The sequence below is a fragment of the Parasteatoda tepidariorum genome, chromosome 6 (genome assembly GCF_043381705.1).
Source record: "Parasteatoda tepidariorum isolate YZ-2023 chromosome 6, CAS_Ptep_4.0, whole genome shotgun sequence".
Lineage (NCBI taxonomy): Eukaryota > Metazoa > Arthropoda > Arachnida > Araneae > Theridiidae > Parasteatoda > Parasteatoda tepidariorum.
In genome coordinates this window covers 28847870-28867247 of record NC_092209.1, presented here as the reverse complement: position 1 = coordinate 28867247, position 19378 = coordinate 28847870, and the positions used below count along the sequence as shown (strand labels likewise).

At 28.3% G+C, this 19378-nt stretch overlaps 1 protein-coding gene across 3 annotated transcripts in view; it reads left to right on the top strand.

Annotated features, from left to right (window-relative positions):
- The first annotated feature begins 1 nt into the window (after position 1).
- LOC107448326 (E3 ubiquitin-protein ligase UHRF1) overlaps positions 2-19378 on the top strand; it is a 41496-nt gene continuing 22119 nt past the window's right edge. For 2 of the 3 annotated variants that reach the window (XR_011636977.1, XM_016063476.3), the window contains exons 1-9: positions 2-169; positions 4726-4880; positions 6178-6309; positions 6430-6492; positions 10298-10485; positions 11446-11664; positions 13135-13253; positions 15705-15897; positions 19090-19321. Coding sequence is in view for 2 of the 3 variants with exons in the window: in XM_016063476.3 (XP_015918962.1) it covers positions 4728-4880; positions 6178-6309; positions 6430-6492; positions 10298-10485; positions 11446-11664; positions 13135-13253; positions 15705-15897; positions 19090-19321 (1299 nt within the window). In the remaining variant the exon portion in view is untranslated. Of the gene's footprint in view, positions 170-323; positions 352-4725; positions 4881-6177; positions 6310-6429; positions 6493-10297; positions 10486-11445; positions 11665-13134; positions 13254-15704; positions 15898-19089; positions 19322-19378 lie in introns of those variants that run through there. The other variant, XM_043052162.1, reaches the window with a different exon arrangement.

Below are 19378 nucleotides of genomic sequence, written 5' to 3'. Positions count from 1 at the left end.
TAATATCATCGCGAAGGTAAATATTAGTAAAGAAGTGAATTGATTGCGACTAGTCTTAAAACATTCCCGGGAAAAATTTATTTTTGTTTTAAAAATTATTGAATTTTAATTTTAATTGATATTTTAGAAGGTTTTTTTTCAAAATAAGCAGAACTAAATAATTTTTACGGTAATTTTATTTTATATTTGTAAATCTGAAATATTTAAGCTTTGAAATTTAGCTAGATTATATTATTCTGTGTACCTAAATATTGTGCATGTACGAAATTTCCTTTCATTTAAATCTTTTCAAACATTTTACTGTAATATATGCAATTTAGTTTTTTGTTTAAGTTTTAATGAATAAAAGATGTAAGTAGTTTCAGTATAAATGTCAGTGACATTTGACATTATATCACATAATAACAATAAATCTTTATTTGTGTTTGCCACTTATTTTTGTGAGAATACCACACAAAACGTTGATTATGAATTAAAAAATGGTTGTTATATTCTCCGAATGTTTTTATTTTAAAAATTAATTAAATATTATGAATATTAACGAATAAAAAATATTTGTAGTATCAGACTCTACAAAAACAAGGAAACTATTTTTGTTTGCTACTTATTTTTGTAGGAGTATCGTGTAGAACATAATTATGCAACAAAAATTAGTAATTTCAACTGAAAGTTGGCATGCTAATGGGGATGAGAATTATTATATTTACCATGGTTTTTTCCCTATAGTATTAAATGTTTTGTAAAAAGAAACATTTTTCACAGCCTCAAAAAAACTTCTTTTTGTTTCTGCTATGTCTGTGAACATAAAAGTAATATTGAAACAAAAATTTGGAACATTTAAAACAGTCTTGTATTGTAACATTGCAGTACAACATTTGATCATCTTAAGAACTGATGTTCTAAAAACATTTTCAAGTTTCAAAATTTTCTTGATATTCCTCATAAAAAAATAGGTGGTCTTGATTTGTTCTTTTTAGCCTTTTTTTCTGTTATAGTGCAATGTTATGACTCTTTTATAATACCCAATATAACAAGAACTGCAAGTAAAAATGCTATGGTTATTAAATTTATAAAAAAATTTTGTAACTAGTTCAAAATTATTAGCCTTCCGCTGAGTGATATTGCTTATATTAAGTGAGTAATATTGCTCCTAATAGGGATAAATAATTATGAATTTTTTTTTTTAAACTTTCTGGTATCAATATTGAAAAGTGAAAAACAACCCTGGCAACGGTTTAACCTTTGCCCCAGTTGGGTTTAAAATTGACTTGATATGGGTCCTAAAATATCATGCACTGAGGGACCAATATTAGAATGTCTAGAATAGTCTATATCTAGGGCCTACATTGGCCAATATAAAATCTACATTGGCTAAATAATGGATATAAAATATTGGATGAATTTGACAATTCTATATGGAACCAATATTGGTTATAAAGTATATATTATCCTGGTTATAATATTGGTATAAAATATCAGATGAATCGGAAAATTTTACATGGGGCCAATATCAAAAAAATATTTGCAAAATTTGGGAAATTTTTTTTCAGCCTCTAGGTATCATTAGGTCCTGTCCTATTGTTGAATTTACTTGCACCAAGCTAAATGTAAAGTATTTAATTTAGTAATTTTTTGTTGTAAAGAGAGAGAAATCTGATCAGTCAATCCAAAAACAAGTTTATATTAAGAAATTAAATCAAAATTTAATAAGTTGTTAAAGGAAAATGCATTTGTCAGAATATTTTTCTACTTATTTCATTTCCTTTGTGTCTCTTGAACTTATATTAATCTGTATAAAAATCTCATTTACCACAATAAGATCGAGGTTAGTCATTGTAATCAGTCCAGTGTTCTCACTACAGCACGAGAATCTCGCATATTTTTGTTCTTTTCTCGCATTAAAAAATGATTAACGCGAGAAGTTCGCTTTCAAAATGGCGAATCTCACGAATTTTGGAAAAAATTTCGTCTTCCGCCATTTTAAATAAAATCCGTTTCACTTTTCTTCCTTGATCTTTCATTATTTTCAACATTGGTCCTTGTTATCTAGCTTCCCTATTTGTCAGTATTGTTCAGAACAGCAGAACACCCCCCCCCCGAACCCCTTTCAGAACACATTTCTCTGCAACCACATGTTCACCATAGGTAAGGTTTCTTCCAGGGTTGGGTTTTTGATGTCAAAAAGTGGTTTTGACATGACAAGGGTATAATACTGGTTTAAACCGTCAAAAACTTTGCCAAGAAAATATATAAACTTCAAAACTACCAACAGTTGCCATGCATTATATTGAAATTTAATTATGCTAAAGGTAATCAGCAGGTTTTAAAATATTTTTTAATTAAAATTAAGGTAAAATAACAGATTTAAAATCTCAGAAATTTATATTCAAATGCATGTGCAGAAAAATTTTGCACAAAAATTGTTTAAATATTTATATTTAAAAAAAATTTTTTTTTTTTTTTTGATACTTAAGAAAATTAAAAGTTTATTACTATGCATTTTTGACATATAAGGAACATATAACTAATATTTATAAGGAACTTACAAGTTATGTTGTATAAATACAAACTTGATACAAGTGTATGAAAAAAAATTTTAATGTTATACCGAATATCTTTATTATCCAGTATGTTAATTTGAATTTAAAAGTAGTTATATTTATGAATAATGATAAATATAATTCATATTGTTTATTATATTTATTTATAATTATTACACTTATCATTTTAAAACAATTTTTATCTCTTAATTTTTTTTTCTCCACTTGTATTAAGAATACAAATAATGCATATCTTGAAAGCAAGAAGTAATTATTCAACAGCTGAATATTTAGATATTCAACAAAACTATATAGTATTCAGCAAAATGAAATTCACAAGTATTTGGATAAACTAAATTTTCAGCATAGTAAATGAATAGGCTGAATATACTGTAAATCGACACTAACTACTCTGTGTATTTAACAGAAAGCACTTAAATTTGTATTGTCTTATGTTAAAAAGATTATTAAGAAGATTTAAAAGAATATTAAAAAGATTTTTCTTTAAAAGAAGATGTCTAATGTACAAAACTGCTAATGTTTATCTTTAAAAATGTCTAATTTTTAGTATAATCTATACTATACACTAAATTTGGTTATAAATAAATTTCTTAATAATATCACTGCAGATTTTCAATAACACATGAAAATGAATACATAATATTACAAAAGATGTGAGTTTTCAAAAGTACAAGATTTTGGTTACTATTCAAAATATAAGTGTTTCTTCAAAATTTTAAATTTATTTTTTCTAGAACATATTTAGAAACACTATCCTTTATAAAAAATATATAAATTTTATGTATTATTTAAATTTCACATATGAATATAGGTTTTTGACATTTCTGACATTTTTGACGTGACGGTTTAAACTGTCACATGTCAAAAACCTGCCAACCCTGGTTTCTTCATGTAAGGCGTTTAAATTTTGTGTGCATGATTGTAAGATGGACATGTTAATGCAACATCTTCTACTCCGTAACGGACAAATGAAAATGAAACAAATGTCGTTAGAAACAGTCAAAACGAAACAAATATGGATAATATTTTTCAGCTAAATAAAAAATCAGTTGAAAAAAAGAAAGAGTCCTTTATAATAAGTTATTTAAAGTCAGCTCTATTTTTAAGAATTACCAAACTCTCTTATCGACAATTTACAGCAATTTGTAAAAGTTAAAGGCTGTGAAAACTATGCTGGAAGACATAGTATGAACATGGAAATAACTTCACTATTCTATAGCAGAAATAATTGAAAAGCCTATGCTGGCAGATGTAGAGGATAGGTCAGCATCTGTTGCAAGGTCATTTAGCACCCAAAACGGATTTAAGACAAAATATCGCAACAGATTGACTTATAAGCATTTGAGCAACCTAATGAGAATAGCTAATGAAAAAGTAGAAAAAGAACATTTTCCATATGATGATGCAGCAAAAATTAGAAGATGTTAAAAATGTATTGTAATTAAAGAAATAATTTTTTTCCGAGTCTATTCATGTTTTTTTAATTTTTAGAAATCTCACTTAACTTTTTGAAATCTCACCCTGTTTTAGAGAAAGGGTGAGAAATTCTCTCCTGTTTTTTTCTGTAATGAAAACACTGCAGTCTTAAAAAATTTTAAAGGTCTAAACTTGCTAGTGGCTATATGCAATTTTATTTGTGTCATCCTTTTTTTATAATAGTCACTTTTTTTTATTTTTGTCAAAACAGGGGAAAGTTAGTGAATTTTATCAATCTTTAAAAATCGAGGAATCCAAAAAAAGTTAGGATAAATTAATAAATTTATGTGTGAGGTGTCTAAAAGATCAATATGTTTTTCCACAAAAATTGGTAAAATGAGTCTTAAAAAGTCAAGAAATTTGTTTTCTGAGTTATATTTGTGGCCATATAATTAATTGTAAAAAATAAACTTTTTAATTGCCTTCAAAACTATGTTTATTTTTGTCTTTTTGCAGGGAAAATAAAAATAAATTATGCTTGGTTATAGGAAAACTTTGTTAGCTTAAGTTATTATAAGGTGAAAAAATAAATGCTTGAAAACGTGTTCTCTATTATCAATTATCCCTTTGCATATCATTTTTGAGGGATTATTCTTTTCATAAGCGCCAATTATTCATTTCAAAGAAGTGTTATAAAAATATTTTAAATTGTTTTGTCTTACATTTATGAAAGTTAAAACTTTTTTAGACATGTGGATTAAAGTCTGTTCCATGGATGGAAAAGTGTCCCATCGTGTGCACGGTCTTTCCAAACTAACCAAAATCGAGGAGCTGCGTCCACTGCTTGTTGACAAATTTGATGCTCCCATTGAGCGACAAAGACTTTATTATAGGGGAAAACAAGTGAGTATTTAATTAATTTGTGGAATGCACAATCTTTTTCCTGTAGTCTGCCACAAAAACTAAAAAGAATGCATCTTTGGAATCCAACATGAGTAAAGTTAAGCTATAATCTTAAAACTGTAAGAGGCATCTAGATTCTAATTTAAGTTAATAAGTATAATATGTAGCAATGTGAACAAATTCGCAAGAAGTTACATTTCCCTGTTAGCAGACTTAGATAAAATGAAAAACTTTTTGCAAGCACAAAATCTCAATTAAACAACTTTCTGCACCTATTGATTAACTCTTGTAACTAGTTTCAACCCTTTTATCTTCACCTCATTTTGACGAAATTTGTTATAAAATCACGAATATATATATACATATTTTTTAAAGGTTTAATTTTTATGCAACTTTATATTGATTCGTACCACAGGGATGAGTATGGTAAAGAAACAAAAGCTGAAAAAGAAATCCAAAAATGTTATCTGCAAAAACACTTTTTGAATAATTGAAACAATGCCTAAAATTTGAGCTATAAAAAAGTATGTTATCCACAGAATGTTATCAATATTGTAATTATAATGTCAATGCGAGATTTTATTTTTATATTTAAATAGTATGAATATGAATCTCAAAGTTTTATTTTAAAATCTTGTAAATACGATTCTCTATGTTTCATTTTAACACTGTGTAAAAATGAATTTCGGTGTAAAATTTTTAAGTCACTTGAGCGCAAATCATAGTAGTGGCTTTTTAATTGCCTGAACCAAATTGATATGAAGTGGTTAAGATGTAAACACAATGCGAGATCTTAAGTGGGAATTATGATGTTTGGTGTTAAATCTTGTGAATGTAATTTTAAATCGCATTTGCATTGGCAGGTAAAGACGTAAAAATAAAAATTTCAAATATTTTTTCCTTTGAAGAAGCAGTGTTTTATTTTTTAGTACGTAATAGAAAAAATATTTCCGTGAGCGGCGCTCGGGTATATTATACGAGTTTGCTAGTACTGAAATCATAGCCATGAATAAAACTTATTGAACAAAATGGCTACAATCAAGTTCAGGCTTGCACTAAGACAATAAGTGAATAAAAGAGCAGAATGACCTGTTTAAATAAAGTATTTTTCACTTAATTTTCATTAATATTTAAAACTGTTCAAAAACCATAGGTCTCCTTGCTTTATTTATTATGCACATATAGATGTGTGTTTTAGGTCATTTGATGATATAATTAAATGTCTTTTGTGGTGATTTGCTTAAGTTTTTCTGACATTACTAGTAATTTATTGACATAATTTTTAAACAATCCGCAGCTTGAAGATGGTCATTCTCTATTCGATTATGATGTTGGAATTAATGATACCATTCAAATATTTGTCAGACAACTATTGGTTGATTCTCAAGAGAAAAGTGCAATTATTGAGGATACAAATAAAGAAAATCATGTAAATATCTATTTTCGTAAAATATTCGTGAATTCACGATTGGTTTTCATTTTGTTTATTATTTTCACTGAATCTATTTATATTTTTTTTATTAATATAAACTAAAATTTTTTTATTCAGGATGCTGAAAAAGCACAATATCAGAATTCTCTTGAAGAACAAGTTTTGAGTAAATACTATGAAGTAAGTATTAATTTATATTTCTCAGCATTTATTTTTATTCAATGTTTTTTCTTCTTACTAGATCATTTTTACCTTTTAAAATGTATGTACCCGTGAATAGCTAATAAATAAAAAAAACATAATAAATTGATAATTTTTTTTGATAGTCATGTATAATCTTTTGATTATGTATATTTGTACTTTGCCTTTTGTAAAATGCTTGTTTCTTACCTTTCTAAATACATTATAGTTAGAAAACATAATTATGATATAAATCAAATTTATTAGTAGTTTAATAAGACTAGTGGTAGTTAATGTGTTAATTAACAAAAAAAAGACCTGTCTAGTATGGTTCTAAAATTACTATAGTAGTACAATAGCCAGTTCTGTATTACAAATAAATTGCCTTTTTATTGTCATTGTGAATGAAGGAATTTTAAAATTAGAATGTCGAAGTTGATTTTTTTTTGTACACTTTTTTTTCTTTGTTTTTTATACTTCTTCTCTATTCTAAATCAAACTATAAGCATGCATTGATGTAATTTTTTTAACTGAGCATCAAAAGTTTGAATGAAGCTTTTTATGTTCATTAACTAAAACCTAATATTTGAATGAAATAAAACATAATTCATGCAATAAAACTTTGAAGTATTATGCTTGGGTTACCAGAACGGGGGGGAAAACAGGACAAGTGATGCAGCATTAGAAATTATTTAAAAAAAATTACTGGTCTGCAGCAGGGTTCGTGATTTTTTTGATTTTTTTAAAAAAAATCAAAAGAATCAGATTTTTTTGATTTAAATCGGATTTTTTTGATTTAAATCAGATTTTTTTGATTTTTATTCAAATACACTGTAAGAACTTTAATTTATGATTAAAAAAAATTATAAATGTTTAATCAAATTAACTTAATATTAAAACTATGTTGTAACAATATTTCAGAAGCTCTAACTAAAATAATTTTTCATTATAATACATGGCTTTGAATGCATAGCAACTGTTTTGAAAGAAATGCATGATTAAAATTTAAAGACTAGATTAAATAGAGAATTTAAAGAATACTTCAGGGGTCTGTCTGGGTTTTTCTGAGAGGTACCTATTTTGTGAAAATTAAAAATTATATTAAAAAATCAACACAAATATAGTAAAAATATGGATTTATCGTTTCTTACGAGACACAAAAATAAAATTTTAAGAAAAAGTATTTTGTGTGATTATTCTATCATTTTTCCTAAAGTTGAATTTGTAAAGGTACCGTTAAACGGCAGTAAATTTGGCTTGGACAGACCCCTGCACTTTAACTATTAAAAGAAAGTTTCAGTTAGCAAACCATAACTTTAATTTAAAATTGTGATTTCGTTTTTTTTCATCTTGGTTTTTAAAATGACAAAATAAATATAGCAGACTGTGTTTATAAATGTAGTCATTCATCAAATAATAAATAAATATTTAATTTGTATGTTTTTATATTAAAATATTCATCTTAATTCTATATCAAAATAGATAAGTTAAGCTAAAAAAAAAAAAAAAAGTTAGAAAACCTATCTACTCATTGGAATTTTTTTTCACAAAATTTCTTTACAGAAAATCTGATAATGTCAAAGATACTGTAAACAAATTATGAGAAAAAAAATACCAGTTAATAACCCTACTGCATCAAATAGACTTTGAAAGAGTTTGAAAGGGAAGAATGACACTATATTTGGAAAAATACATCTAAATTCATCAGCCCTCTTTTTTTCTTTTTCTGTTTTTGGCATATTAGGGTAATTTCTTTTTAACATAACCTCAAGCTTCAGAAATACACATTTTCCACCAATAAAATATGATGTAGATTTTAATTCACGCTTTTTCATTCTAAAGGTAGAATTTTAATTAACATTATTTGTATTATTTTTTGAAAAATATTCATGTTTATTAATTACTTTCTACAGTTATGCAAGTCTATACTAAGACAGCATTAAATGTTTACTTTAATCTGTACTTTCAATCTAAAATGTAATTTCAAATGTGTTGGAATTTAACACACACCAAAAAAGTAATTTCATTGACTAAAATTAATTAATGCAGCAATTTATTTAAATTAAATTTTAATACTAAGAAAAGAAAATAATAAAAGTATCAAAAATTTAAAACACTGTTTTTTGATTTAAATCAATGATTTTTTTAAAAAAATCATTTGATTTAAATCATGATTTAAATCGTGATTTAAATCAAGCTGATTTAAATCAACAAACCCTGGTCTGCAGGATAAGTAAGCATTATTATGTACCAGTCCACAAACAATATCACTGGTTTACTCAAAATTCATCATTAAATATATTTGTACATCACTTAAAATTATTTTCATGCTTCATAATAAGATAACATTTCGCATCACAGTTTATTTTTATTAAAATTTAAAATGCTAAATTGATATTTTATATGTATATATACATGGTACATAGCATTTTTGAAAAGTACTTAAAGGTGCTTACTTTCGATTTTCGTTTTTTAAAAGCCCTTAAATGTGCTTTTTTTTTTTATTAAGCTTTTTTAGAAAGTGCTTCATTTTACCTTTTCGAAACTGAGATTTTTTTCCTTTACCATGTCGATTTTTGAATGTATTCAGCGTTTTCACAGTTCATTCAACCTCACTCCATTTCGGCCTACCATTGGTCCATTGCATATGAAAGCGCCTATCATTTTACATGTTTGATGAAATACTTGCGACCGCATGTGTGTCTACTGAGCTGAGTTCGGTGAGATTCTAGCACTCTTGTGTGCAACTCTGCTGCATTTTGCAAGATATTCTCCATTTCAGGCTTCATTTTCCACCCTCTGAAATCGAACCGAAAAATCTCTCGATTTTTTTTTATGGTGGCTAATATAATCGAGAAAGAGTTCTTTGTCTGAAACTAGTTGCTTTATCATGATCATGTAAAGTCTTTTAAAATTATTTTGTATTTTCTTAATGCATAAAGTGCTTAAAAGGTGCTTATTTTTTGTTGAAAGAGTTGGCTATGTACCCTGATGTATGTATGTATATATATATATATAAAGGACTTTTGTATTTTGTGGAAATAAGTTACTGTGGTAAACATTTTATAAGAAGGGAAATCCGTTAAACCAAAATTTAACAAAAGCGTTTAGGCANACAATTTTTTAATTTTAAAAAGTTATATATAAATTTTTTTGCAAAAAAATTTATTAATTTGAATAGGCAATTTAAATTATTTGTGTTCAAAATTATTTGTGTATAATATATGGTACATGGATTAGATTTTATCCATAAAGTTTTGAGGTTTTATTACTTAATGTCACAATTACCCCAGGCACCATTCCAACCGAATGAACTCTTCATTGTTCAAAGATGAATTAACAGCAGACACGTTGCTGGTCCTGCCACCAAGTTATTATTAATAGGGGCCCAAAAGGGTATTTAGTCGTATCAGACCAGTGGATTACCAATGGTTTTGATTGCTACAATGACAATTTTTGATTGCAAAAAAACTTGAAATATACTGTGTTCAAAAGAAAAATAACTTTGAATTTTGTAAATTAAATGTTTAGTTTGAAATCTTCTTTTTATATTTTAAAATAATTCCAGTCAGGTTTTTTTGTTGCTTGTTCAAAAATCATTGTTCTCTGGTTGTTAAATTTTTGACCTACCTAATAACTAGGAGAGTTTTTACGTGGAGCCCATGATGGTTCCCACTTAGTTATTAATGTTAAGGAAATATTTTAATTTTATAATCTGTCTCTTCTACTTAACTGTTTTCTTTTCATCAACCTTCTTTAATCTTCAATTAAATTTATAATAATCTTTATTTATCTAATTTTTCAGGTTGGCGACTTAGTTGATGCAAAGGATATCAAACAGCATGGTTCTTGGTTTGAAGCAAAAATAGTTCAAATCAAGCCTCAAAAGCAAGTGTCACAATGTGTGCCGGAATGCCAATCTACCCTTTGTCAACATAAAATCAATGAAAACAAGTTTGATGATGGTTTGGCGTACACTGTTGTGTTTGATGAGTAAGTAACATATCACTGGTTCAACACTAAAACAAGTAATGAGCTAAAACTTTAAATTTGTAGATAGATTAAGATTGTGATTAAAAGCTTTCAAATTAAATCTTTCAGGGTGGCTTATTAGAAAATTAATTTTATAAGGTTTGTCAATAAAACTGTGGTTTCTGCTGTCAGTTTTGCTATCTTAAATCTTTTATAGTTATAATTGAGGTTGGGAGGAAAAAAATTTTGTTTTTAAACCAGTTTATTTTTTTTAAAGATTAAATTAGTTTTTTAGATTAAACCAGTTTTTTCTGTTAATTTGAAATATAAATTAAATGCTACTTTACACTTAAAATTAAAACTAATGGGGCTTTTATGGAGAAATCAGGCCAAATCGAACTCAAGGGGTTTGCAAATGTGTGTTTTCATTTCAAGATTCAGCTGTTGTAATAAATAATATCAGATTAAGAATATCGAATTTTAAAAACTATGTGGAAATCAATAGCAATAACTGCCAAAAAAAATAGAACAAATATTTCTGCCGAAAAGAAAACCAAACTTTTTACTTCATTATTCTCAAATGAAAATAGAAAAATTACTAGCCTTTTTTTCCACTCCGATGCGCAAGAATGGGATATAATTTTGAATATAATTCTGAAGAAAAGATAGAAACTTTTGAAAATTTGTGCAGAAGAGAAAACCAAAATTTTTTACTTTCTAAAGGAAATATCTGTCGCCACGATTCTGCCACGGGGCTCATGGGGCGCATCATAACATATTTCTCTCTTCCACTGTACGATTTTTGGTGTATTTGACACATTATGGCACTTAAATTGAGTCACTGGTTGAGCATAAATTACGTATTTATCTGTCAGTCCATTAATGACAATGCTTTTTAATGAACTGTGCTAATAATTTATCTGAATATTATTTTCAGAAATAATCTTAATCTAATTGATTATTTTTATGCTTATTTTAAAGCTATGAAGACAGTGAAGGTCCTCAAGATTTAAAGTTAGGCTTCCTTCGTCCTAGAGCTCGTCATCTTATTGATTATGATAATATTAAAGTAGGTGATCTAGTCATGATCAATTACAATATTGATTCCCCTACTGAAAGAGGATATTGGTTTGACTGCAAAGTTACTGCATTGAAACAGACTAAACATAAGAAAGAAATAATTGGCACACTCTTAATTGGGTAAGTGAAATACAATATATATTATTTTGAAATGCTACACGATTGACTGCTTTACATAGCTATATCCATTTCAAGAATATTTGCTCTTAAAATTTATTTTTTAAAAGCCACAAGATTTTAACTTAAACAGTTTCAACAATTTTTCATTTATTTCATACATTTACTAGTGTTAATAAACTATTTAAATTTATTCATCAATCATTAATAATAAATAATTAAAATAAATTCTGAACTAAATTAAGTAATTAACCCTTTAACTATCGGTTAATTTTCAAGAAAGCTGTCATAAAAGTGCCTATTTTTTTATCCCTCAAAATTATATAAAAATATGCGTATGAGCAATATATATGTTCATTTTTTAGGGCTGATTGTGCTCCAGAAAAAATCCGGATTTCCAGAATTTTCACTAACAGTGATCCGGAAGTTTCCGGAGATCGAAGGTCCAGGCATTTAAAAAAATCATTGATCACAGAAGTTTCCGTAAATCAAATTTTCGAAGGTGGAACTTAAAAACACAGTTTATTTTATTTGTTTGTAAGGGAGAGCCAGAGAGATACTTTATAAGCTTATATTCATGATTAATTTTCATTTTTTATTGGTAAATAGTTGGTGTAATCATAAACTCAAGAAAGAAAGACATATTTGTATATTTTAATTACTTCTCCAGGTCATCATAGGTATGTGTAAAATTTAAAAAAATTTTAAGTGAACTAAGAAATATTGAGAAAAAGGAAGAAAAAAAACCTCGTTTAAATTTTTTTCAATTTAAACTTTTTTTTAACTCAAGAAATTTTCCGGAATTTTGACTTGGGCTCACAATAACCCCTGATTTTTAATTTTTGATTTGTTTTTAGCTTGAAATTTTAAAAAATTAAATTTTTAGGAAAAGCCAACTATGATTTAATGTTGCTTTTCCAGCAAGCAAGGAAAATTTAAAAAATATGTGTTTTAAACATTAAAGAAAATTTTATTAAACTTACGTATAATATAAATAAAGATTAGTAATTTTTTTGTGTGCAAAGCATGAGATACAGAGGCCAACGTCACAATCTGGACAGTAGTACCCATCCTTCCTACATCTCTTATTGTTTTCATCTCTTCTGGAGCAACAAACTTTGCATTCTCATGATGCTTATCTACAATTACCTTAAAAATATCCTGGTACTGCCATATGGTGTGTGAAATGAGAAGTAAAATGTTTTCCTGGCAATTAGTTTTATTCTTATTGGCACGTTACTACTGAACACTCCAGCCCGTCAATATCACAGGAGAGAGAAATAGAGAGCGAAACCTCACCCCCGTTATTTTCACGGTAGCAAGAAGAAAAGGGATAAATGCTATTATCGATAATAGAATGATTATAATTTGACAACATTATTCTATCACTTAATTTAAAATATGAGATTTTTAATACTAGAGTTAAAAAAATTAGATTTTGTTTAAAATGATGTATTACATTCTTTAATTTAGTGCCCAAGAAACAGAGTTGGAAAACTGCAAAATACTATTTACGGACGAGGTTTATGCGGTTGAAAACAATACGCTTTTATCTGAACAGTCTGGCAAACAGAATGAAGAGCCTGTTGTTAGTAAGTATTGTCTACCAATGTTTGTATGTAATAATGTTGCATTATCTCAGTTATTGACTCAATTATTGGCCTTAACATTGGTTTGTATGCATAGCCAACTCAGTCTTTGGTCATTACAATTCCTTTCATGAGGTATTGTCAACCATAGCTATCTTCCTGTTAGCCGTGGTGAGTCAGGAGAAAGAGCGCTTGCCTCCCACTAAGGTGAGATTGGTTCGAATCTCCGTGATGGCTGTTCAATATAAACTCAGTACCCCACAAATGTTGACAAAAAAAATCCTCAGAGGTAGACAGTTCATAGGAGGAGAGTCCTCTAGCGGGCAGGCTACCCATGGAAGGTTTTCGTGGTTTTCCTCTCTGTGTAACACAAATGTGGGTTAATTTCATCAAAAAGTTCTTCACTAAAGCAAATTTCACCCAATACTTGATCCTGGAGTTCCCTTGTGTTCTGGATTAGGTTAAAAATTTTAAAACTACTGAGTTGAACATAGGTAGTCCCAAACTTAAAATTGGGTCGGCTGTTCAACGATGGTTAGAAAATAAATTTAATAAAAACTATCTTTGGAAAATTATGTCTTCTTGGGGCACCTTTAAACAGTAAGTTTAAAAGTCCGATAAATTTGAAAGTACAGTTATTATTTAGATTGAGAAATTAAATTTGCAAGAGAATAAGAAATCATATATTATGTCTAATTTTGATGCATCAAACTATTAGAAAAATTTAGATATAAGTAATTTAATGAGTGTACGTATTGGTTTAATTTCCTAATTATTATAATGTGACATGGTTTAGTAATGTTCATTATTAAAATTGAATCATTTGATTTTTCTAACTTAAATGATAACATTTTTGTTTACAGCAAACAAAAATTCAATATATTATAGGCAAATGTATGTTAATGAGGTGACAATTTTTTAATTTTAAAAAGTGTCTAAACCATTCGCTTGCACTGTTTAGAGAGAATGATACAATGTACCTAGGAACTTCTCTATTTAAATATTAAAACAGCTGTTTAAGACATTAATTTGCAAACTTATCTAATGTGTTATTTTCTTTTGAAAATTCTTTTAATGCCAAAGTACGCCAGATTTTTTAAACTTGAATTTATTTTAGCATGTTATTGTTAAAACAATTAAACCTGAATTCTGAATGATTTGATCATGATCTTTTATAATGACACGTCTAGCCGCAACTGTTTTGTTACTCAAAAAATGTTTGTGGCTCATAGAATGGAGTATAATACTTTAATTTTAGCGGACTGCTTATTTCTGATTCATTGTAGAATTTTTTTTTTCTTTTTGATTCTTAATGTAACTGCATTGATTTGTGGTGGCTCATAGGCAGAGTTGACTTTTTGCCGGCAGAAATTGGTTTTTGCCATGCCAGTGGCAGAAACTGGTTATAACCGGTAAAAACTGGCAGAAACTAAAAAAAATTTCTATATTAGTTCTAGTAATTGCTTAATGATATTTTGTTTAAGTAAACTGAAAAATGTAACTATAACAAACTTTTTAATTCATTTCTTGTAAATATATATTATTTTGTTCACATTAAATATAAAAAGTGCAGTATATCAAATATTTATATAAAATAAAGAATAAAGTAATGTAATACTAAAGATAAATACTAGATTTTAGTTTATTATATTAAATTCTGAAATTCAGTAATTATTATCATTTAACTCTTAACATAACTGAATAGAGCTATTTTCAAATAGTTTTTTTTCTTTTCAAGACATAATTTGCATGGCAACAATCCAATTATAATAATAGTAACAGTTTTAATCTTTGCTGTATGTAAGAGAAACTGCATCAAAACTTTTCTTTTGTTATAGATTACTGCAGAGTGCAAACAATGTAATATTTGATTTTGAATGGTGATAATTTTGTAAATAAATTGTACTTTGTTTAACATTTAATTGTTTTTTTCTATGAATTATCCATTGTATGTCAATCTCAGAACTTACTTTTATGTCATTTTCTGAATTTCTGCCACAAATGTGGCAGAAAAGGATTTCTGCCATGACAGTTTTAACCGGTTTCTACCAGTGGTTTTAACCACCTCGGCAGAAACTTGCCAACCTTGCTCAGAGGATAGAGCCCTTCTCTCCTAATGAGGTGAACTGGGTTCGAATCCTAGCGATGGCTGATTGATATAAATTCTGCACTCGGCTTGCACTGGTTCATGGGTTTAGAGTCCCCTTGTCGCCAGTCTAAGCGGGGTAGGATTTTGTGGTTTTTCTCACCATGTAATGCAAATGCAGGTTAGTTCCATCAAAAAGTCAGGAATGAATGCAAGTTTCTCCCAATACTTGATCCAGGAGTTCCCTTGTCTTCTGGATTGGGTTGAAAATTGGTGGTCTTAAACTCAAAATTGTGTCGGCTGTTCAAATACAGTGACAAAATATAACTGCATTTGGTTTTTGATGATTATGTTTTCTTTTTCCATAGGATCAAAACCAGAGGAACCCAAGTGCTCTCGCTGCAAAGACAATCCAGCAAGAAAATGTAGGGAATGTAGCTGTCGTTTGTGTGGTGGGAAGGATTCTCCTGAGAAGCAGCTTGTTTGTGATGAATGTGGCTTCTGCTTTCATTTGTGGTGCATGGACCCACCTCTAACAGAAATTCCAGAAGAGGAGGATTGGTATTTATTATTTATGCTATTGTTAAATTGCATTTAGGGAAAACCCAGAGAGCTTGGAAAACTCAGGAGATTTGAAATTAATGTAAAAATCTCCAGAAATATGTCAAAAAATTTAAATTTTAGGACTTTTTTGTTTTTAAAATTTTTTTTCCTACTGAAAAAATTGAGATTTTTATTTTGAAATTGCTCACAAAGTTTATTAAATTTCTGATGCAAATTATTGTCTTGCCTTCAGGGACTCTGAGAACTCTGAAGCTGAGTTTTCCATGACGGAGTTCAGCATTACGACTAACTTCTACTCGCTCTACTAGGAAGTATTGTATCTATTCCGATAGTATCAGCGTTTTGAGCCAATTAGAAAAGTTTCATTGTGATACTCATCCAATTTTATGCTTCATTATTCATTTGTTAACCACTCTTCAGAATAATGGCTTTAAGATTTTATTTTGCTGGGTACCGAGTCATGTTGGTATTCCAGGGAATGACCTAGCCAACTCAGCTGCACAATCTGCCACATCTGCTTTAACATTGTCCATACTTTTCTCTGATGTAAAACTGCATATTCGGAAATTTGTGACATCATTGTGGCAACAGCAGTGGGACCTCAAAGTTTTTAATAAATTGCACAGTATTAAAACCGATTTGGGACATTTGCCAGTACTGCCCTTGCGTAGTGCTGATGTAAAGCTTACAGGTCTTCGAATTGGCCATACCTGGTTAACGCACCTTCACTTACTCTTTGGAGAGCCTCCTCCTCTATGCAGTACATGTAACGTTTCTCTCTCGATTCATCACATTTTAATAATATGTCCATGTTTTAACCAACTTCGTTTAACGTTTTTTGGGAGTTCTATTTTATGCATGCAGGATTTGTTAGATGATATTCATCATCCTAACCTTTTTGCGTATTTACGTGCTGTTGGTATTTTTAACTGTATATAAATGTTTTAATGCAACTGCAATTTTATTCACTTTAGAGAACAACTTATTTCGTGTATTTTATATCGTATTCATAACTTTTATCTGATTTCATTCCTACCCTTTAATGTGATTTTATTCATACCTTTTATCTGATTCTATATACAAACTTATTCCATTTACAAACTTATACAATTTTATCAGTTATAATGGTATGACAAATAAAGTGGTGCATGTACTTTGTCTATTGAACTGTTTTACCGTATTGTTTGGCGCAGCATGTCCTCTTTTGGACTTTGTGCCACTAAACCCTACATTCAATTAAAAAAAAAATTCCATGACGGAGTTCTTGATTTCCCCATGCTCCAGAGTTCCAGCAATTTCATTTTATCAATGCAAATGCAGACATTAAAAAGGCCTGCTGCATTGTAACGGCATTGCCTATTTGCAAACTTGCTGTAGAAAGACTATTGTCAAAATAAAAATACATTTATAATAATTTAAGATCAAATATGAAGGAAGGCTTATTAGATTCAATTCTTTTCTTGTCAAACTCAACTGTAAATTAAATTTGTATTTTCTGTGTCAACTGTTGATTATTTTATTTTTTAATGCTCTTTTTTATAATAAATTTTTTTATTTAAAATCTGAAAACTTATAAGTGTGCATATATGTACAGTAGAATCAGCAGTGCCTTAGCGGAATGGGAACTTCAGCTTACTATCTGGAGCAGAGCTGAAGCATCTAAAAAAAATTTCTCTCCATTTATGTAGATACAGCAATATTGGGTTGGAAAAAAAATACTTATTGACTGTATGAGAATTTATTTTATTTACTATTATGTTTAAATTTTACTTTAATGTAGATTTTGATTTTTTTTTTTTTTTTAACTAAATGCAAAGCTTTTTAAATTTTTTCAAGGTTTATAGGTCTTTAATGATAAACAATATTTTCTCTGTAAAGTATTAGGAATAATTTAGATTTGAAAAAGGCAAGCATTTCATAATTTTGTTTAACCCAACCAGATAGTATATTGGCATAATAATAATTTTGTATGTGATTTTTAATATTTAATGCTTTTAAAATTTTTTTGTCCATCAATTTTTTAATCCTTCGAATATGTTCCCATGTTCTTTTAACTTATAAATTGTGTTACTATGCTTATTATTTTTTATAATGCTTGCTCTCTATGGGCTCCCAATTTTTTTGAATCGCAGTCAAATGATAAAAATTAATAGGTTTTAAATATAATTATTGCCCCATTTTAAATCTTTTAATATTTTTGTTATAGTAACCATGCCTCCAAGTTATTGAAAATTTACAATGTTGGAAAAGTTTTCTATACTAATTTTTTGAAAATATTTCAGCTGCAAAAATTTTTAAATGTTAGCAAGAATTAAATTCTGCATATGTCTCAATTCACAGTGTTAAATAAATATTGGATTAAATATTTTTTCATGTATTATGAAATAAGTAATATCATTTATGAATCTAATCAGCTTGACCTACAATCTATCACCAGTGTTTTTTTAATGCAGCTATTACTGGAATAAAACATATTTGAAAATCAAATCAAAAAATTATGTTTTATCAGTCAAAAATTGGATACCCATATTTAATTATCTTTTGATAATTAAATATGGCATATTCAAATCTTAAAGGCATATTCAAATCTTCTTTAAAAAGTGGGAGAAAAGTGAAATTTTTTAAAAAAAACTTCAACTTATCTAAAAAAAATTGCATATTTAATTTAGATTTTTTAAAAAAAAATTATCAGCCTTTTAAAAGAAATTCAAGAAAGTCATATGGATAAAAGCTGGTGTCCATTGAATGCTAAAATCATTAAATTGGTATTACAGAATATAGGTAGGAGAGTTGAAAAACATATATTATATAGGAAATTCAAAACTTAAATAATTCAATTCCAAACCAAAATCTTAATTAATGTAATACTAATTTCATTCAATACTAATCATTTATATTAATGCTAATAATTTTCAATACTAATTTCATTTATAGTTTACTAACGACCCTCTAGAATTCCCTTTATATCTTGAATACCCATAATTTTTCATCACCATTCCCCCTCCCCAAATCTTAACTGCTAACTGAGGGGGGGGGTGAGATAACGTTCACAGTGGGAATCTAGACTTTAGACAATCAAGGGAGGGACTCATCAGACCATTTTTTACAGAAATTAAGTTTGAATCCATCAACTGATGTGTTTTTTTTTTATCTGATTACAATAACTTTTCTCTTCTAATTTACATTTAGGTATTGTCCAGATTGTAAAAATGATGAAACCGAAGTTGTTCGTGCTGGAGAAAAACTGAAGGCGAGTAAGAAGAAATCAAAGATGCCATCAGCTAATTCTTCCACTTCTCGAGATTGGGGTAAAGGTATGGCATGTGTGGGACGTACGAAAGAGTGCACAATTGTTCCTCCAAATCATTTTGGGCCTATACCAGGTGTTGAAGTTGGAAGCATGTGGAAATTCCGTGTTCAGGTCACCTCTTTTTTCCTTCTTTATAATAATTTGGTTATTTATTTTTTAGCTTCAATT